Genomic DNA, 22,427 nt, shown 5'->3' on the forward strand with positions numbered 1-22,427 from the left:
TAGAGAAAAAGATCATATCTTTTTCACCCAAATGAGGGCAAGTCCTCCTTTGGGTCCTGTTTTCTTTGAGGACTGCTACCTGGTAATAACTAAAGTTTAGTCGCTGTCTAAATACCTGTTTGGTGCCCAGTGTTTAGTAACTGGTGATCTGATGCTTTCATCAAAGTTAGTTTGTTGGGGCTGGGCCGGTGGCACAAGCGGTTAAGTGCACGTGCTCTGCTGCGGCGGCCAGGGGTTCACCGGTTCGGATCCCGGGCGTGCACCGACGCACTGCTTGTCAAGCCATGCTGTGGTGGTGTCCCATATAAAGTGGAGGAAGATGGGCACGGATGTTAGCCCAGGGCCAGTCTTCCTCGGCAAAAAAGAGGAGGATTGGCAGATGTTAGCTCAGGGCAGGTCTTCCTCACCAAAAAAAAAAAAAAAAAAGAAAAAGTTAGTTTGTCTCCAGGTACTAAAATTCTCACTGGGTAATCAGTCAGATCTCTTGGTTGATAGCCAAATCTTTTTTTTTTTTTAATTAATTTATTTTTTTGTGAGGAAGATCAGCCCTGAGCTAACATCCACGACAATCCTCCTCTTTTTGCTGAGGAAGACTGGCCCTGAGCTAACATCCGTGCCCATCTTCCTCCTCTTTATGTGGGATGCCGCCTCAGCATGGCTTGGCAAGCGGTGCGTTGGTGCACGCCCAGGATCCGAAATGGAGCCAACAGCAGCAGAGCGCGCGCACTTAACCGCTACGCCACGCCTCGGGGCCGGCCTGATAGCTGAATCTTTTAACCCATGGCTTTGGAAATAATATAAGAAGTGGACAAAATTAATCGAAATGGGGCACTGGATACACAAAACCAGGAGTATTTAGTAACTAATATGAGGACATACGTGATTCATTATGATATGGACAATGTGGAAGCGGAACGGCTTCATCACTAACCTTTCCTCACTAATGGATTAGAAACCTCATCTATCCACAGGTGGCGGGAGGCAAAGTCCTGCTCCTTTCTTTTCTCCATCCTCACTTTTTGTCCCCCAAGAGACCCCTCTTGGCTCTCTTGACGTGACTGCAGGGACTCGCAGCTCCTCTGTGCTTTCTCAAGTCCAAATATGAAAGAGCCCCTGCTCCTGCTGCAGGTGCGTGTTGGACCCTCTCTCCTGACCCACCTACATCTGTGCCTTGCGTCACCAGCCTGGGGCTTTTCCAATGCTCTGCTCTGCACCGGCTTTCAAAGCTGAATTTTATCTTTGGTCACTGGTTTCCTAGGGACAGAGCTTAGGTCTTCTAAGCTTCCATATGGTGGTTTTCAAATCGCTTTTAGTAGCAAGTCAATTTAAAAATTGATGAATCTAAAATAGGCAAAACTAGAATTGCGGATGAAGGGGTTAGAAGCACGTCAGCCAACTCCATCCCCCCCCCCACCCCTCACCTGAGACTGCTCCAGAGGAATCCCTCTTTGTCCCTGTGGTCACAGTGAGTTAAGGGTCGGCCTCTGCAGCTCAGCTGCCTGAGTTCAAAATGTGGCTCCATCACTCGTTAGCTACATGCTAGTTGGTCAAGTTGTTTAACCTTCTTGTGTCTCCATTTCCTCATTGGCAAAGTAGGGGTAAAGAGTCCCTACCTTGTAGAATTATTGCGAGGATTAAAGGAGATAAGTCATGTAAAACCCTTAGAGCTGTGCCTGGCTTATGAAAGCACTCAATAACTGTCACTTATTATTGTTATTACTATCTATGTGAGCTCTGTAGCTATTATTATTGTTGTTCTTGTTGTCGTTTTCTCCTCCGCTGTCCTGTGGGGCCATTTCAAAGGCCCAATGTGCAAAATATCCCCAACATTTCCTAAAAATCATAGAGCTACAGCCAGTGCTGGCCTGGTGCTGGCTGTCACACATCCCCCTGCCTCCCAAGTCAGCTTTGCCTGTTCTGGGCTCCATGTCAGTGCTCCCCGGGCAGGAAGAGACCGTTGGGGTCTGAATGCTATTTGGAAATCTCTGCCTCTGGTAGCTGCTTTCTCTTTCCTACTTTCTCCTTTGCCTTATGAGGCTAGCAGAGGTTAAAGCAGGTCCTGGCCGCCTGCTACTAAACGAAAGCCTTTCTCCTGCCCCATTTCCCCTCATTCCAGCACTTTCCCCTTAGTTCTTGACAGCATCCAGCATTATTTGTGCTCTTTGCAAACCTGAGTTTCAATCTTGTTGGAAGATGGCATTATATTACACTGAGGAAAGGATTTAAATGGTTTTAAATCTCTTTACTTGTAACTTTCAGAAGCCAACAAAATTAAGCAGCTGGATTTTTGAGTTCAGTGAAAAGCCAATTTGATAGGATTGGAGAAAGAGTTGGTGGTATATAAATGAGACTTTCTGTGTTTTACATCGTACAGTTTTCAGTTTAAGATCTTTTTAGACAGATGAACACATTAATTTTATATTAAGAAAAATTAAGAAAGACAAATTGCAAAGAGCAGAGAGTGTCTGAGTGCTCACGTAAACCCCTTTGCTTCCCTGACAGATTTGCTGTGAGCTGGAAGAGTGCCAGAACCCTTGCCTAGAGCTGGAGCCCTTTGAATGTGGCTGTGATGAGATCCTGGTGTACCAGCTGGAGAACCCTTCGGTAACATGCGATCAGGTGGTTCTCCTTGTCAAGGAAGTCATCAATAGAAGGTGTCCAGAGATGGTCTCCAACAGCCGGACGTCCTCAACAGAAGCCGTGGCAGGCAGTGCCCCACTCTCCCAGGGATCTTCCGGGATTATGGAGTTGTATGGTTCTGACGTAGAGCCACAGCCCAGCTCTGTGAATTTCATAGAAAACCCTCCAGATCTCAATGATTCTAACCAGGCCCAGGTGGATGTCAACGTAGACCTTGTTAGCCCAGATAGCGGGTTGGCCACCATTAGGAGCAGCCGTTCATCCAAGGAGAGCTCAGTTTTCCTCAGTGATGACAGTCCAGTGGGAGAAGGTACTGGGCCTCACCATAGCCTCCTCCCGGGCTTTGACTCCTATAGTCCCATACCTGAAGGAGCAGTAGTGGAGGAGCATGCACGGTCTGGAGAACATGGTGAACACTTTGACCTCTTCAACTTTGACCCAGCACCCATGGTTTCTGGGCAGTCCCAACCATCTTCTCATTCTGCAGACTTCTCCCCGGCAGATGACTTCTTTCCCAACAGTGATTCATCAGAAGGCCAGCTCCCCACGGAGTCTAAAGGACTCGATGGGATAGGGATGGACATGTCTAATTATTCATCCAGCTCACTTTTGTCGGTGGCTGGCAAAGATAGCCTTGCGGAATTTGATGAGGAGTTTGTCCAGAGACAAGAAAGTCCCGGGGATAACTCTGAAAGAAATTTGAGCCTGACAGGTCTTGTGGGAGATGAATCTCCTTCACCAGAAAGGCTGAAAAATATTGGGAAGAGGGTCCCACCAACACCTATGAATAGCTTTGTAGAAAGCTCACCATCCACAGAAGAACCAGCTCTACTCTATCCAGAAGATATGAGCCAAAAAGCAGTTGACACAGGTCACACAGGGCCACCTCAGACCCGTACACGGTGCAGCAGCTGGTGGGGTGGTTTGGAAATTGACTCTAAAAATATTGCAGATGCGTGGAGTTCCAGTGAGCAGGAATCTGTCTTCCAGAGCCCCGAATCATGGAAAGATCATAAGCCGAGCCCAGTTGATAGGAGAGCCTCAGATTCTATATTTCAACCAAAGAGTCTTGAATTTCCAAAGGCAGGTCCCTGGGAGTCAGAATTTGGTCAGCCTGGGCTGGGTGGTGATAATATTCAAGACCAAAATGAGGATAGCTTGCAGTTTCAGAACCTGACCACCGAGCAGTCGCATTTGCCAAACGCTTCTCCTCAGGGAACAAACCACCTGATAGAAGACTTTGCTGCTTTGTGGCGTTCTGATCGCTCTCCCACAGCGATGCCTGAGCCATGGGGAAATCCCACGGATGATGGCGAACCAGCTACTGCCTCAGCATTCCCAACCTGGAGTGCATTTGGTAAAGAAGATGAGGCCAAAGCTTTGAAAAATACCTGGAATCTACACCCAACGAGTGGCGAGACACCTTCTGTGAGGGACCCGAATGAGTGGGCCATGGCAAAAAGTGGGTTTTCTTTTCCTTCAGAAGACCTAGTGGACAAGTCACCCAGTGAGGCAGATAATGAAGCAGCTCCAGAAATCTGGGGCAAGAAGAACCATGACTCCAAGGATAATATGCTTGTATCTGGAAATCCCAGATCTGATCTGGATCATGCATGGAATAGTTCTAAGCTACCAATGGAAGATCAAAATGGTTTAGTGGATCCAAAAATTAGGGAAAATGTGCATGAAAATGTAGATTCCTGGAACCTTTTTGAGAAGAGCATCAAGAAAGGAAGGTCAGACATTGTAGCTCCTTGGGAAGATTCCTTCTTAACATATAAATGTTCTGATTACAGTACATCCAACATTGGGGAAGATTCAGTGCCTTCCCCCTTAGATACCAACTACTCCACCTCTGACTCTTACACATCACCAACATTTGCTGGAGATGAAAAAGAAACTGAAAACGAGCCATTTGCTACAGAGGGAGGTTTTGAGTCAAAAGATGCTAACTCTACCACAGGGGAGACTGAAACACCTCCTCAGTCACCACAGCAGCCACCTAGAAACCGACCTAGTTCAGGTCCTGGGAACCTGGAAATGTGGGCTTCACCTCATGCAAATAATAGTTCTGAAATAAATGCCACTCACAGCCCAGATGAAGATTTACTCAAGACAGAGCCCACAGATGATAAGAACATTTCCATGGAGGATGACATTGGGGAAAGCAGCCTGTCCAGTTACGACGACCCCAGCATGATGCAGCTGTACAATGAAACAAACCGACAGCTCACACTTTTGCACAGCAGCACCAACTCCCGGCAGGCAGCCACTGATGATCTCGACCTGTGGAACAGAGTGATTCTGGAGGACACTCAGTCCACTGCAACCATCTCGGATATGGATAATGATTTGGACTGGGATGACTGCAGTGCGGGTGTGGCCATCCCCGGTGAAGGTCAAACACAAGGATATATGGCTGAAAGTATCGAACCCGAAACCCGATTTTCAGTGAGACAGCTAGAACCGTGGGGCGTGGAATATCAGGAAGCAAATCAGGTAGATTGGGAACTCCCTGCCTCTTCTGAGCCCAGCAAGGACACTGCTGCCAACGAATATCAAATACTCAATGAGAAAAGTGGACGGCTAATTGCGAACAGTATTTGGGATTCTGTCATGAGAGATAACAACATGTCAATAATATTACCAAGCCCATCGTATACTACAGATTCAGAACAAAGCAAATCACCTCCTGAATCTCCCAGCTCATCAGAAAAAGTTAAGGACAGTCACATCCCAGATGTGCTAGAAGCCTCTGGAACCAGTGAGTTAGGAGCTCTTCCCCCTGATCCTGGCAAGCAGGACACATGCAGAGGAACGCTGCCAAGCGATACAGCATCCCTGGCAACCAGGCTTGAGAATCCAGAGCATTTTGCACACTCAGATCCACAGAGAGGTCCTAGCTGTGAACAAAGTGAGAGTGAGGAGGAAGCCCACAGAACAGCCGATAGGGAGCACCTTAGTGAGAAGGAGGTGGTAGACAGAGCCTTGGAGATTTCTGGAAAAGAGCAAGGTGACCAGGAATGCTCTTCCCCAGTTGCATCTGAACATCAAGAAATCTGTGATGAATCAGGCAAAATCAGCTCTCTTTCAGTCATTTCCAGTCCTCAGACTGAGGAACCCCAGGAAGTTTTAGAGCATGAGAAGGGATCTTACAATCCTGACCCCTGTGATGTGCAAACAGAGATGTCCACAAATCACCTGCAGGCAAAAGAGACCTGTGAAGAGCATCTCATGAGTCACAGAAATTCAGGTGAAACTACTGAAATTTCAAGTAGGCTGAATTTAACAAAAAGTGTTTCTTTACCTGAAATGGATCTTGAGAAAACTGAAGAAGGTATCATTCTGGAACCAGAGAGAGTGAACCAAGAGCCACCTCATGAGTGTCTCCAAAGCCTGGACGTTTGGAATGGCCCTGTCAACAGTGATGTGCAGGTCAATTGCACAAGTTCTGAGATACCTAAGAGTCTTGAAGTTAAGAGTACTGAACACAGCCCTCCAGGAGCCGGTTCATCAGGAAATTATGACAGAGAGAGTATTTCTAGTGAGTATACACATTCAAGTGCATCGAGTCCTGACCTAAATGATTCTTCAGCTGCATTGGCGTCCTGGGACCATGGACCCAATACTGAACATCAGAAGGAGAATCAGGATGGTTGGAGTAAACAGAATCACCAAGAATCTGAATTAATTACTACTGTTGGCCAAGTAGAAGTTACCGAAATGGAGGACCTGGAGGAAAAGAGAATGGACAGCTTTGAAAAGAGCTTAGATCACAAGGTTCCTAGATTTTTAGAGATTTGGAATGACTCAGTAGATGGTGATTCCTTTTCCTCTTTATCCAGCCCTGAAACAGGCAAATATTCTGAATATTCAGATGCCCATCAGGGAAGAAATCTAGTGGTTAGCCGTCAGGAGAAAAATGAACATGATCTTGCTGAAACTGTGCAGCGGGAGGACACCAAGTTCGTTTCAACAAGCTCAGGTTCCGATGATGATAGTGCAGGTGACCAAGAGTTGGTAGAGAAAGAGATCCATTTGGCCACTTGCCAAGTTGCTCAAAGTGAACCTGGGGTTTGGGACTCATTGAATGAATCTGATAAGTTCTTGGCCACAGCTGATGCCAAGTCTGAGGAATTTTCTGCCTATGTAGGCAGTTCAGAACCAGCAGAGAATGACAGTAAGTCAAGCCCATTCTGTGACAATCCACAAAGTAGTTCTGATCACCGGAATTTCTCGCCACTAAAGGACACTGAGATACAGATTACAGCAGTGGATAAGGAGACGAGATCTTCTCCAGAAACAGGGAAGACAGGAGATATTTTATGGCAAATATCTCCCAAAACTGAAGCAAAGAATGAAAGTTATTCGAAATTGAAAATTCTTGGCTTTCCAGCTGAGAGCACCCAGTGGTGGAATGCCCCTCTGCAGGAAGGGCGACCAATTGAATGTGCATTTGAAGGGGAATTATCTAACTCAAGTGATGTGTTAGAGATGAATTCTTCAGTATACCAAAACATGAGTCCCTGGGGAGTACCCATTCAGAGTGACACTGAATCCACGGAAACACATTATACTAATCCTTTCAGTGATAAGCATCAGTCACCCTTCCTGGATAGTAATAGGGAGAATTCCCATGAGCAACTTTGGAACATTCAACCAAGGCAGCCTGACCCAGAAGCTGATCAGCTTAGCCAGCTTGTAATACTGGACCAAATTAAAGAAAAGGATTCGAGAGAGCAAACCTTCATGTCTTCTGCTGGTGACGAACTCACTTCTGAAACACCTACCCAAGAGCAGTGTCCGAATACAGTGCCAGACTCAACATTTACTCACACAGATGAAAATGGATGTGTTATATCTAATGTTTCCGTTATTGAATGTCAAGATACAGATTGGTGGGAAGAAGAAAAATCATACCCCAGTGAAATGACAAATTCAAGCATTGCCTCAGAAGATTTCCCTGCTGTCAGTTCTTCCACTCAGTTGACAAAGAAGTCAGGCTCTGAATGGGATGGCTCTACCCCTAGTGAGGGCCCCCAAGGCGCGTTTGTTCCAGATATTTTACATGGTAACTTCCAAGAGGGTGGGCAACTGGTCTCAGCTTCGCCTGACTTGTGGATGGATGCTAAGCAGCCCTTCAGTTTGAAAGCAGATGGCGAGAATCCTGATATACTGACTCACTGTGACCACGACAGCAATTCTCAAGCTTCCAACAGCCCTGATATATGTCATGACTATGAAGCAAAGCAAGAGACTGAGCAGCACATTAGTGCTAGGATGGGACCTGAAGGGGAAGCCAGTGAGTTTTATCTCACAGAGCCAAAGATGGATGAAGAATCCAGTCAGGAGCCCGGGCAGGAATCTGTCCCATACAATTCAGAGCTATATTCTGAAAGTGCAATTCCACTGCCTCCAGTCAGTGGTCAAGCAAACACAAATGGCTCTTCTCAGCTTAACTCTCACAAAGGTTCTCCTGAACCTTCTGAAATAAATGGTGAGAACAATACAAGTTTGGAAGCATCAGAAAAAGGAACCAACCCAGAAATAGCACCAATTTTGGAAACTGTTGGCAGAACAATCCCAGTAATTGAAAACGTGGGAACCAGTATTTTTGTAACTCACCAAGACCCAACTATGGATGGCAACAGCTCTTGGATATCAGAGGACTTTTCTCCCGGAAGTCAGACAGATGCAGGAGCCTTGTTGGACCATGAGCAACCTGTTGCCTCTGAGAATGCTGCCACAGTTCCTGATGCTTTGCTAGCCACGGACACTTGTCTGGATGTAAGTGAAACTGCCTTTGACCACAGCTTCAGCGATGCCTCGGGTCTCAACACATCCACCGGAACAATAGATGACATGAGTAAATTGACATTATCAGAAGGCAATCCCGAAACACCAGTTGATGGGGATGCAGGGAAGCAAGATCTCTGTTCCTCTGAAGCCTCGTGGGGTGATTTTGAATATGATGTCATGGGCCAAAATATCGATGAAGATTTAATGAAAGAGCCTGAACACTTTGTCTATGGTGGTGACCCTCCCTTAGAAGAAGATGCTCTGAAGCAATCGCTGGCACCTTACACACCTCCCTTTGACTTGTCCTATCTCACAGAACCTGCCCTTGATGTTGAAACGACCGAGGAAGCTGGGGCTCCAGAGGATGAGTCTCTGGGGAGTGAAGCAGCAGAGATATTGCTTTCTGTCCTTCCCAATCGAAGAAGCAAGGAAAACCACGCTGAGACCAAAAACACACCGCCTGGACATCAGCTGGTTGTGCTGCATATTCATGAAGAACCTGAGTCAGTTTCTTTGCCTGAAGAAGTCAACTCCAACGTTGAGTTGTCTCCATCAAATATTGACTGGGAAGTAGAAACAGATAATTCGGACTCACCAGCAGGTGGAGACATAGGAACACCAATTGGTAAGAAACATCCCATTCCTCCACCCCTAAGAAACTGCTGCTTTCATTCGATTAACACATTTGTAAAGCACTCTCTTCCTACCAATGTGGGTAAGAACTAACTAAATTTGCAGTGCATGCCTAACCTAGTCCTGTATTAACAGCAGTAATATCTACTGCTTGTAAAATACCTATCCTTGAGAGTGCATGAGAAAATTAAACAGCGCTACAAAATAAAAATATTTCTTAAATTATCTCTCTTTTAGGCGGATCATTTGCAAAGATCACACATCACATAATGTGTTAATTAAGCCTTGTTCTCCCCTTCTCACCTTCGTCTTCCACTTCTAGGTGCCAGCAAGGGAATATTAGAGTTAGAAGAAAAAATAATTCCTACCAAAGAGCCTGAACATATAAAACCAGAAGACGGGGAAGAAAGGTGCACAGAGAAGAATGAAGATCACCATGCACTACACATGAATTACATACTTGTAAACCATGAAGAAAATTCACCCCCAAAGCCAGAGGCCTTTGAAGCAAGAGAAAACACATCTGAATTAGAAGAGTTTCACACAGGTTCTGGAGAAATGGGGCTGCCAGGAACTCAGTTAGCAAGCTTCCCAGACACATGTCAGCCTGCCTCCTTAAATGAAAGAAAAGATCATTCTGCGGAGAGAATGTCTCCCAAAGATGATAAGAGATCATCTCTTGAAAGCCCTGGGCAAGACCAGAGTTGGATGGTCTTGGGCCACAGTGAAGGTAGAGATCTGTCATCAGCAGCTAAGGACTCAGGGCCTGGATGGTCTGGCAAGGCGGTGGAGCCAGCCTCTGATCACGACTTGGGCAAAATTCCCCAAATGCAGGTTCTGAGAGAAATGAAGCCTCTAGAATCTTTAGCACTAGAGGAAGTCTCTGGCCTGGGCAGCCAATCACAGAAGAGCAAGAGCCAAGGCAAGGCTGGCCCAGATGCAGTTGTGTTGCAGGCTGTCACCCATGACAATGAATGGGAAATGCTTTCACCACAGCCTTCTCAGAAAAACATGATCCCTGAAACGGAAATGGAGGAGGAGACAGAGTTTCTTGAGCCCAGAACAAGGAAACCAAGACCCAACGGGTAAGCAAAAAGCTAGATTTATTTTTTCCTAAATACCATTTCATTTAGAAACTGGAGAAATGGTGAGGGATTATGGAATCTGAAGAATACCTAGACAATTTGCTTGTATTTCTTGCATGGCATCAGTAAAAGCAGCTGCTAGGTAACCATAATGCTAATGATGATTTGTGTGTATTTTTAGCCAAAAAAGCTCCTTCAATTTCCATCCAGAGTCTTATCCTTACCCTCCTGATAACTCCAGCTACTCAACACCTATATTACTCTTAACCAGGCCCTTGGAACAGGAGAAGGGAGGGCACTAACATTTATTCATGGTGCAAGGCAGTTTGTACCCATTATCTCATTAAATCCTTACAACAACCCTGAAGTAGCAGATATTATTATCTTTATTTTACACATACTTGGGGAGAGGGGACTTGAGGCTCAGAAAGTTTCCATAGCTTGCCTAGAATTAAGTGAGCAGAGGGGACACTCTGGGATTCAGACTTTGCCACCTCCACAGCCTGTACTTTCCAGCAGACAAACTGCCCATCCTACAGAAAAGGCAATGGTGTTTTTTGTATAAGCACCTAACTTACTAGTAGGAATAAGGGGACTCCACAGCAAGCTCAAAATCTTAGTGTAAAACATTCATTCCCTAATTGGCTGAAAAATTGGCAAACAGCCATCAAACCAATGATTCAATCATTCATTCATTCACCATATGGTTTTTGAGAATCTGCTCTGGGCCAAGTTTCTGGGTAGCCAGTGGGCATGTAGCAGGGAACAGGATATCACCCCTGCCCTCAAGCTTTCAGGGCCTACAGAAACTGCTTAGGGTTGTTCATTTCTCTTCATTTCCCCTGATAAAGCCCTCCTGCTTCTGAGGAAAAAAGGGCAAATTGTGAAAAGTAACTTAAGTGAAGGGGAAAATCATATTTCCTCTTTAAAATGTAGTGGAGAAAAGATCTCTTTCCTCTTCATTTGGGGAGTATAAAGGACTATACATGCCACATACCCACTGTGGGTCAAGGGATCTGGATTCCAGCCTGGCTCTCCCATTACTGGTTATGTATTTTAAGATTAATCCTAGGCTTAAGTTTCCTCGTCCGTAAAATTAGTGGGTCAAGCTGGAGGATCTCAAGCCTTCCCTCGGTATTAAATCCTGGGAATTTAATCTGTGTGTAAATAGAATGCGTCCAAGAGAGCTGTGGCATTCACAAATTACATTCTTGATGAAAAGAACAGAGAAAACAGAAACCATAACAGGGGTATATTGAGGGTGAGTAAGGTACACAAGGAGTTAAAAGCTGTACCATGTTTGAGTGCAGCTTCATAAATCCAGACATTTTCAGTTGGCCTAATCTTTCTTTCTTCCTGTCAAGCTATTTCCTTCCAGAGAGACCCCAGATCCGTTATCAGAAAGAGTAGCAGATGGATCCCAGCAGCCCTGCTGGCATTGTTATAGATTGAGCTAAGAACTCAGGCGGCCTCTGAGTTGGCTGAGCTATTGTTTGGCTTCTTGTCTGCATTTTGCACATGCCCCTGGAATCCAACAGATGATGGTGTTCAATTGTGCCACTAGCCTCTTTTCTTTCAATAAGATTTCGTAGCTCACCCCTTTCTGCTCAGCCCCTGAAGTAATGGAAATTATCTCACAACAGGTGGAGAGGGGCAGATTTTCCCACTGGCATTTGTATTACCTTTTGCATAAATAATTGACTCTGAATGTATTTTCAAGTTTCCCTTTGTGCTAGATTTTGGGAGAATGCAGGGTTGTCTAAAACAGTGATTCTCTAAGTGAGATTCTAAGACCAGCAGCCTCAGCATCATCTGGGCACTGGTTAGAAATGCAAATTACCAGCCCCACCCCAGACCTACTGAATCAAGAACTCCCGGTGGGGCCCAGCCATCTGTGTTTCAACACTTCCTCCGGGTGAATCTGATGCATGCTCAGATTTGAGAACCATTGGTCTAGAACTTACTCCCAGCCCTCTAGGAGTTTACAGTTTAATAAGGTAGTTAAACATAAGTGAAAAGGTAGATAGTAGTATAATATTTAAATCAAGACAGTTAATGAGAGATGTCCGCTTAAATATAATAGCTACCAACTAGGAACATTTGCCATGGACCAGGTACTAAGCACTGTACTGCACCATCTCACATTACCATGGCAACTGTATGAGGTAAGAATTACACAAGGGAGGAAACTGGTGTTCAGACAGGTTGAATCACTTGCTCTGGTTTATAGCGAGAAAGTGAAGAAGCTAGGATTTGAATTTGAGTCTCACTGTATACAGAGTGTGTGTTAATGTTAGTAAGGAGGAAAGGCATCTGTGTAGGACGCCTTTACTAGGGAGGAGGCAGGGATGGCTTATTATCCAGCAGGCTCAGGAGGCAGAGTGTTTAGGGCCCATGATACTTTAAGGGGGCCAGGAGAAGGTTTGAATTTCTTTCAAAATCAAGAGAAAAAAATGATTACGCTCTGTGTGGATTACATTTGTCTTTATACCAATGCAGTTGTAAAATACATTTTTAGATTTATTTTTTTTTAATGAAGGAAGGGGCCCATGAAGGCAAAAGTGCCTAAGGCCCATGAAAGTCATACTGTAGCCCTGAAAGGTGCAATTAGAGATGGCCATTTACGGAAGGTGATAATCTGGAAAGGCAAAGAAGAGGGTGAGAGGCCAGCCAAGTTAAATGGGAAGAAGAATAAGATGGAGGAAATGGTGGAGACAGGAAGGTAATCACAGAAGCAGTATGATAAGATGGCTGTATTTTCCCAACCAAAAACCTGGAAACATCTTCTGACACAAAATCTCATCATAGCACAGAATACCCCAGATCAAGACTATCCTGAAAAACGTGGTCTTCAGACATAGGAATAGGCTGATAGTATCTGCAATACGACACACCAGCTGCAAATCGGCTTCTGGTCCTCCCCCCACCCAGCCACACCCCCCTCAGCTCCCACACTGTTTTGAGAGCAGTAAACCACATATTTAAAACCTGAGAAAACATTAGAGAGATGCCTTTTCTCCTTGTATTCCACCTACTGACTCTTGTTAACAAAACTTGTTGTGAAAGCTGGGAGATAAACTCTCTCCCTTGAGATTTTCAGCTCTCTGTTCTAGTTCCCTAGGATCGGTCCCATTGCCTGATCTTCCTGTGTGGTCACAGAGAACGTCTGTAGCACACAAATCTTTCCTAAAGTGAAGAACCATTTAGATGCTTATTTTAAAGGATGTGTGGTTGCGAGGATGTTGTATGAAGAAAGGGTAATTTGATTGTGTATTAGTCAGGGTTCTCCAGAGAAACCAAACCTATAGGAGCAATAGGATATATATATGTACATGGAGAGAGAGAGAGAGGAAATGTTTTAAGGAATTAAAATTGGATCACTCAATTTTAGGGGCTTGCAAGTCTGAAATCTATAGGACAGGCCAGTGGGCTAGAGTTGTAGTCTTTTTTTTTTTTTTTGGTGAGGAAGATTGGCCCTGAGCTAACATCTGCCAATCCTCCTCTTTTTGCTGAGGAAGACTGGCCCTGGGCTAACATCCATACCCATCTTCCTCCATTTTATATGGGATGCCGCCACAGCATGGCCTGCCAAGCAGTGCGTCGGTGCATGCCCGAGATCCAAACCGGCAAACCCCGGGCGGCCGCAGCGGAGCTCACACACTTAACCGTTTGCGCCACCGGGCCGGCCCCAGGTTGTTGTAGTCTTGAGTCCGAATTCTGCAGGACAGCAGGCTGAAAACTCAGACAGAGCCTCTGTGTTGCTGTTTTGAGGAGAAGTCCTTCAGGAAACTTCAGACTTTTCTCTTAAGGCCTTCAACTGATTGGATGAAGCCCACCCACATTCTGGAGGGTAATCTACCTCATTCAAAGTCTGCTGATTTCAGTGTTAATCACATCTAAAAAGTACCTTCACAGCAACATCTAGACTGGTGTTTGACCAAATAACTGGGCACCGTAGCCTACATGTAACATTAACCATCATAGGTTGTATTCAAAAGCCTGAACTAAATACTAAGTGAGTGTCAAACCATTACCTTTATAAAGTCACCATCTGAATTATATAAAAGTGAGACAATTGATATACAAATGTATTGGCTTTCTTTAGTTGTGGGGCAAGGAAATAGCTGTGCAGGGTGGTGAAAGGAAATAATTTCCAAGAAGACTAAGAAAACTGACAGTACTTGTCCCATCTTTTGGAGATACATGCAGCAGTGGGGTTCAGGGGGATGGGGGGGGATGGGGAAGGGAAGGAAGGGGAGACTGTTGTCACATACACTTTTGAAACAGAATATTTAGAAGTAACCTGATCCTTATATTTGTGGAGCTGTATCTTGTCTCCTAGCTCTGTGAGGTGAGTTATTTGGTACTCCCTAAAATAAAAATGATCTTCAAACACAATATATTTTGTCCTCCACAAGACCTCTTCTTACAGTGATCTCTGTGCATTTTTTTCTTTTTAAATTAGTGATCTTGGGGCTTTTTTTCCTGTCCAACCAGACTATAGAAAAGATCTTGTCTTCCCTGCCTGGGAATAACACCATTAAATCTTTTTATGTTTTTCTTGAGACTTTCTGAAATTAGGCTTTTTCTGACTGTGACTAATGGTTGAGGAGTTAGCACATTGGGTCTTAAACCCATGTGAATATTGAAAATGAAAAACAGGTAAAGAAGTAATCTGTTGACTCTTTCTGTCAATGTTGGGTAATGACACATTTGGGCTCTCAGGAGAATCAGGTTCTGTGAGCACAGACTGCCCCTCTCTGAGGCTTGCTGTTTGGATGGGCTCCACACCGGTTCCAAACATTTGCCCTTTCTCCAAGGTAAGTTGATCTTCTATAAACGACAGCGTTCCCTTGTTTATTCACTGTTTTTTGGCTTTGCCCTGGACCAAACCTGGAAGACCAAACTTGTCACTGACTCTGTGTTCATTTATTTTTGTAATTATTTTTGATCATTTGGTGTGTTATGTTTGGTGAGTTGGCGGTGATAGTTAAGTTTCATTAAAAGTTCTTTAAATTTGCACTTTAATTCAGGCCTTAGTCTCCTTTTTTTAAAAAAAATAATGTTTTTTTATGTCTCCTTCCCCACCCCACCCCTCCCCTGCCACCTCTGCACTTCTGGCCAGCCCTACCCAGACTTCCAATAAGTGCTTGTGGAGAGACAAATATGTTATTTTCTTTGGTCCACCCAATCGCCATTTGCGATAGGCAGGGCAAGTTTTATTATTCCTATTTCATAGACAAGCTAACTGACTAAGTGAGCTGTTTAATGTCATCCAGAAATGAGAAAAAGTGGTAACGTTGGGACCTGAACTTAAGTCTTTTCCCTTCTAGCCCAGTGCTTGTCAATAAGACACAGAGGCCAAAACGATCATTTTTTTGAACTTCTGTAGGTTGATGTATTTATTCCTATTCTCCCCCATTGAAAGGCCTATCAAGTTTAATACCCAAAGTTCCCAACAAGATATTTTGAGAATAACTGAGCCAGAGCTCACCTCTGACGCCTCACCCTGTCATGTGACCGACTGAGCTCTTATCACATCTGAACAGGTATTTCCCACCACAGCAAATCCGGGACAGCTACTCCCCATCTGTGGTGTGTGGGGCCAACTTGAGTGGCCAGAGGCCAGAGGGAAGCAAGAGAATCAAAGCCCCTCAATGTACATTTATGTTTTCTAAATATTTATAGATGTGGTATTTTGTGGTGAGGGATTTTATAGCAAGAGAAAGCCGTGAATGCCATGATGAGGCGGTGCAATTCAGCTGTCCTGTGGGAGGAACACCCACAGAGGAGCCCTTTTGTGTTATATTGGCTTCTTATTTTGAGGAAAAATCCAAGGTGCTCCTCTAGCTGGAATAGCAAAATCTCAAAACTAATGTCAGAGAAAAAGACCTCCGTGAAAATTGATGGTATTTGAGGAGGACAAGAAGTCATGGCTTTCAAAAGCAGGGTGTGTTAGTGTATCAGGGACCCAGCAGGAGAGAGATGACACATTGAAATATAGATAGTTCGAGAAATATTTAATAAAGGGAATGTTCACAAAAATGGAGGCAAAGTGTGAGGAACTCACAAGGAATAGTGTCATAACCCAGGAATAGTAAACAGTAGAGCTGTTATTATTCCTAGGCCTCAGGGGTGAGGGGAGGGGGTGATTAGTAGAACCTAGAAGGAGAATTTCAGGTAGAAAGGGCCCCTCTGAGAGGAGCAGTGACCTACTATAGAGGGATACAGCCAGCCTGAGGCATTCCCACAGGGAGGGAGCCAGGTGAGTGCATATCCTTGCCTCCCTCTTTCCTCGGATCTCCTACCAGCTGCCCTGATTTGTCAAAACCAAGTGGAGGTCAGAGGAAGAGGGAGCCTCCTGGGGCAGAGCAAGGTGGAGAAAGTAGGAGAGGGGACCTGAAGAAGCAAACAGAAGTTATTCAGCACAGTTGCCTTAGTTGGAGAGTGGTGGAACCTCAGCTTCTGAAAAATGTACTGAGATATATTAACAGGCAGGATTAGTTAACTCTTCCTCCGTGCGTTGGAGGATCTGTTTCCAAGATCCATGTGAGTGTTCTTTTAGAACAAAGGCTATCAAAAAGTCACTCCAGGATCTCGTCACCCTCTGTAGAAATCCAAGCTATACCAAGGGAGGAAATTAGAATGCTACCTTCCCTCCATTTTAACTGTTGGTTAAGGGATGTAGTTTCTTTTTAAGTCAACAAAAGAGAGTTTTGTTCTAGGTAATTGCCAAGGAGTAAACCAAAGAGTAAAATGTTTAATTCATTCCCAGAAACTATCTCAGAATGTTGATCAACTCAGAATCATAATTTATGGAAGAATGAGTGAAAAATATGTGGTGTATATGTTCCTTTACATGTTCTAAAATCTGCCCTGGATTAAGCCCAAACCAGCAGAGAACTATGTACCTGTACCATGCTGCAGGGGATAACATAGAGTTTCTTTATCTTGTATTGATTTCATTGTATGCCATTGGCTTACCTTGATGGAAAAATTTGGGTCAGCCCAGTGAAACTCATCTCTATGCTGAGGATGTTATTGAGACCATGATTTTTTAACCAGAATACATGTGGTCTCATGAGCAAATCCAATCTAATCTCCATCTTGACTGTTAGTTTTGGAATGTGACTTCCTTTAATTAATAACATTTATGTAATTGGTCATGTTTATCCTTTTAAGTTGGCTCCTTGAAAGCTTACATTTCACAACCAAATTTATCACTCACCCATATCAAATGTATAGAATTCTAGAATACGTATTTTATTATATTTGTCTAAGTCCTAACTCCATGTTGTGGTCCTGTCATTCTTTTTTTTGTTTCCCAGCTATTTCTAAGTCATGTCATGGTGGATTTTATTTTTTTTTTAATAATTTTATTTTATTTATTTTTCCCCCAAAGCCCCAGTAGATGGTTGTATGTCATAGCTGCACATCCTTCTAGTTGCTGTATGTGGGACACGGCCTCAGCATGGCTGGAGAAGCAGTGTGTCGGTGTGCGCCCGGGATCAGAACCCGGGCCGCCAGTAGTGGAGCGTGGGTACTTAACCGCTAAGCCACAGGGCTGGCCCCATGGTGGATTTTTATACATCTACCAGTGTTGCCTTAAAGTGAGTGTATAAATAAGTTCATATAACCTCTTCATAGGACTGTCCACTGTTCCTTTGAAGAGGCTTCATTTTTTTCCTTGCCTCTTTGCTATTAGCACATCTTTTAATTTCTTGCTCCTCTATGCTATTTTCTGCATATTGAAATTCTACTTTTCATTTAAGACCCAGACCAAATGCCTCTTTTTTCCTAAAACATTCTCCAGTCTTATCAAACAGAAGGAATCTCCTCTCTCCTGAATCTCCTCACGTTGGTCTTCCTCACATTCTGCCTCATGTTATACTTACTATAGTGAGACTCTTTTATTAACCTACCTGGATGTAGGCCACTCCAGGCTGTGATTATGGTTTATATGTCTTTATATCCCACACCGCCTTAAACAGCATTTGTGCTTGTTAAGTTGTGATTTTAAGTCAAATATTAATTGAAGGGAAGATAGTAAAGTCATTTATATGAGTGAATGTTGGAAACTTGATAGAGTATCTAGTTTCCCTACAACATGTGAAGTCTTTTCGATTTTCATAAATGACCCTGGCCAATAATTTTCCTTCATCATACAGCTCTTGTCTTGTTTGGGAAACAAAGTTATATTGGCACCATAAAACAAACTAAGGAGCTTTCCTTCTTTTTTCTGTTCTTTGGAATGACTTGTATAATCCAGGGGGGGTTCATCTAATACGTGAGGGTTCGGTAACAGTCATTAGTAAAACCATCTGCTTCTCTTGCTTATTTGAGGGGATAGATTTTTTTTTTACTAGTAGTTTGATTCTTAATGATTACTGATCTATTCAAGTTTTCTGATTTTTCCTGAGTCAACTTTGCTATTTAATATTTTTCTAGAAAAAATATTTTTAGTTTTCAAAATTTTTAGAATAAAATTGTTCATATATTCTATTATTTTTTCAATCTCTACTATGTCTGTAGTTATATCATTCTTTTTTTATTCCTAATATTATTTATTTGTGTCTTCATTTTTCCTTTTTCAATCTTTGCAGAGATGGGTTCATTTTTTTTTTTTTTTTTTTTTTTTTTGTGAGGAGATCAGCCCTGAGCTAACATCCGCCAATCCTCCTCTTTTTTTTTTTTTTTTTGCTGAGGAAGACGGCCCTGGGCTAACATCGGTGCCCATCTTCCTCCACTTTATATGGGACGCCGCCACAGCATGGCTTACCAAGCAGTGCGTCAGTGCGCGCCCGGGATCCGAACCAGCGAACCCTGGGCCGCCGCAGCGGAGCGCGCGCACTTAACTGCTTGCGCCACCGGGCCGGCCCCAGAGATGGGTTCATTTTATTAGTCTCTTCTCATTACTAAATTTGGTTTTTATTTTTATTTTTTTCTATTGTTTATTTGTTTTCTACTTTATTAAATTCTGCTTTCATCTTTTTTTTTCCCTGATATTAATATTGCTACACTGACTTTCTTCTTGTTTCATGTTCTTTCTGTTTAACCTCAGAGGTCCCTGCTTTTGCTGCTGGGCACCAATCACTGTTGACTTCCACCAGCATCTCCTTAACTGAACTACGAGTTCATGGGGCCCCACGATATTCACATTTCCCTACTGCTAACTTCCAATTCCAGTTCAAAAGGGGACTGGAGACTTTCTTAGACCTGGCTCTTTCTTCTAACCATATTGGAATTGGCCTCCTTCTCAACTTTATTATAATGATCTAGCTGAATATAATTACCTTCCTGAGCCCCCATTTCTTATCTGTAAGCTATCACTCCAGCATACACATACCCACCCACCCTTATGTGGCAGCCCTGCCCAGGTCAGCCCACATGGATCCTTCAACTAGTCTCTTGTATCCATCCATCCTGTCAACCTGGCCCTACCATCCTTTCTTCATTCACTGGCTTGAGTGAGCCTTTCAAATGTAAATATTGTCCTATCATTACCCACCTTCTTAAAACCCTCCAATGCCTTCTTATTTATTTTGGAATAAAATCCTAATTCTTTACTATAGCCTATGAAGTCCCATGTGTCCCCGTTGCTGCTTACATCTCTCATCACTAAGACCACTCTCTCCATTAGCCCTCAGTCTTGCATGCCAGACTCATTTCCAATTTAGTGATTTAGTGCCAGCTGTACTCTGTCTAGAACTCTCTTGACATGGCTGGCTTATTTTCATTGTGGGTCCCCAGAGAGACCTTCTATAATTGCTCCGTCTAGAGTAGCAGTAACTATACCCCCAGGTTATTCTAGCCCAGTGGTTCTCAACCGGGGTGATTCCCCCCAGGGAACATTTGGCAATATCCAGAGACATTTTTGGTTGTCACTATTGGGGCAGATGCGACTATCATCTAACAGATAGAGACCACAGATGCTGCTACATATCCTACAATGCACAAGAGAGCCCCAACACCAAAGGATTATCCAGCCGCAAATATCAATAGTGCCAAGGTTGAGAACCCTGCTCCATCCCACTGCCCTGCTTTATTTTCCTCCTACCACTTTTTTTCTATCTGAAAAGATTTTCTGTTTATTTGTTTAATTGATTTTGTTTTGTATGTCTCCACCTATGAGAATGTACCCTCCAGGAAAGCAGAGGTTTCCTGTTCATCACTGTACCCCTAGTGCACCTGCCATATAGTAGACACCCCATAAATATGCCTGATTGAATGAATGGAAAAGAAAGTGAAGTTTGCCCACCATAATTTGCTTTTAATGAAACTGTGATAATTCCTGGTGTTTGCCACTTTCTTTTCCAAGGGAGAGGTGCTAGACTTAGTTTGGGAGTGTCTTAGTCAGTTTGGGCTACTATAACAAAATACCATAGACTGAGTGGCTTATAAACAATGGAAGTTTATTTCTCATAGTTCTGGAGGCTGGAAGTTCAAAATCAGGGTGCCAGCATGGTGGGGTTCTTGGAAGGGCTCTCTTCTGGGTTTTAGGCTTCTATCTTCTTGTTGCATCCTCTCGTGGCAGAAAGAGGGAGAGAGCTCTCCAGGGTCTCTTTTATAATCCCCTTCATAAGGGCTCCACTCTCATGACCTCATCTAATCCTAATTACTTCCCAAAGGCCCCACCTCCTAACACCATCACATGGAAGGGGGTAGAGTTTCAATCAACAGATGACTTTTGTGGGGACGCAAACATGCAGTTCACAACAAGGATATTCATCCTTTCTAATGTTGCAAAATCCATCTTTCTCCTTCTTGTGAAATTTGAGACCATAGTTACTTAGTTTTAATGTTCTTGTACTTCTGTTCATCACCATTCCTTCAAGGTTCTTAGAGCTTTCAGTTTCCTTAGAGTGCTATTACTCACTTCACTCAGACTCATGGAGAAAAACAGGTGTGCCTATTCAATTTTTTTTTGTCTCGGCCATCTGTTGCCGATATGTGTTTGAAAGTCCAGAGAGGAGAAATTGTTCTACTGCTTTAGTTATCTCTTACACCATCAACTGAAGCAGCAGTTGACAATATATAATCTTCAAAGATCTTTCTTATTTATTTATTTTTAACCTCAATTATTTAAGTAATAATTTGACAGTATTAGACTCAAAGAATAACAGAACTCCCCTGGAGAATTTGACATCCCCCATGTCCTTTTCGTCTATATAATAATCAGGATGCTACTTGTGGCATTTAAGCAATAATTCTTATTTTTTTAAAAATAATTGTAACTGCTTCAGTGCAATAAATAAAATAATATGTTTCCTTAAATGCCTTGCAGACTCTGAGTTAGGGCTCTTTTGCCCTGGCACAATCTGAGAGAACATCCTGCCAGATAAAAAGCAATATCATTGGTGACAATGGATGCTCCACATTTCCCAATTTAATGAAATGCTACTTAAATAAATGTTTTAAAGGTATCTATGAGTGGCCTGATGACAGTAACTTAAGTACTTGCCATATCAACTGCTGACTTTTAAAACAGATACTAAAGGCAGATTGAGTTAGTGTCTGTTCTACAACATAGCTCCTCTTCTGGCATCCTCCACCTGCTGCCCTTTTCCACCTGAGGAAGGAAACTCCTTCTAATGAGCCAGCACTTCACAAAGACAAGATCCTTATTTTCAGCCTTCACCCTGGGCACCCAGGAGACACCCAGCTCTGAAGCCATCTATTCTCCCCTGACGATTTTTGGCTCATCTTGGCCTTGGGAAATGCACTTACGCTTTTGTTAGATCTCGGCCAGTTCAGTGACCTGCAAAGTCACACCCTCCTGATGGCCCCACCCTAGCCTCCTCGTAGCTGAAAGATAGAGGGCACATGAGAGATGATTTCATGAGTGCTCATGATTCTGAAGAATTTGCTAGGCTTTTAGTTTAAATAAAGATATAAAAATTTCCTTCTTCTTCTTGTCTCCTTTCCCCACTGCCCTCCCACCACACCCAAGAGCCATGGAGAGGACGTGAAGTGCCCTTCATTTTAAGAATAGGAGCTAACCTTTCTTAAGGACTTGCCTTGGCCAGGTCTTCTGCTGAATAATTCACTTTCTCATTTTATTAGAGTTAGGTCAATTGGAGATTACCTAAAACTGCCGTGTCCCCCTGTACTAACATAGGCCCCTCCCACCCTACCCTGCCAAAAAAAGAAAAAGATCATGTAACATGGGATTTCTCATGATCCAGTTCCAAGAATGGTACCCATAGCTACTTTCCGCATTGACATTTTGCCTGATTATGATCAGAAGTCTTTGTTTTGTTTGTCTGACAA

At 43.6% G+C, this 22,427-nt stretch overlaps 1 protein-coding gene across 12 annotated transcripts in view; it reads left to right on the forward strand.

Moving 5' to 3' along the window:
• Positions 1 to 22,427, forward strand: part of PRUNE2 (prune homolog 2 with BCH domain) — a 350,844-nt gene that overhangs the window by 270,805 nt on the left and 57,612 nt on the right. For all 12 annotated transcript variants that reach the window (XM_058565602.1, XM_058565604.1, XM_058565608.1 and 9 more), the window contains 2 exons: positions 2,503 to 9,064; positions 9,395 to 10,157. In XM_058565602.1, the coding sequence (XP_058421585.1) occupies positions 2,503 to 9,064; positions 9,395 to 10,157 (7,325 nt within the window). The remainder of the gene's footprint in view (positions 1 to 2,502; positions 9,065 to 9,394; positions 10,158 to 22,427) is intronic.

The sequence above is a fragment of the Diceros bicornis genome, chromosome 22, assembly GCF_020826845.1.
Source record: "Diceros bicornis minor isolate mBicDic1 chromosome 22, mDicBic1.mat.cur, whole genome shotgun sequence".
In the NCBI taxonomy this organism is placed as follows: Eukaryota; Metazoa; Chordata; class Mammalia; order Perissodactyla; family Rhinocerotidae; genus Diceros; species Diceros bicornis.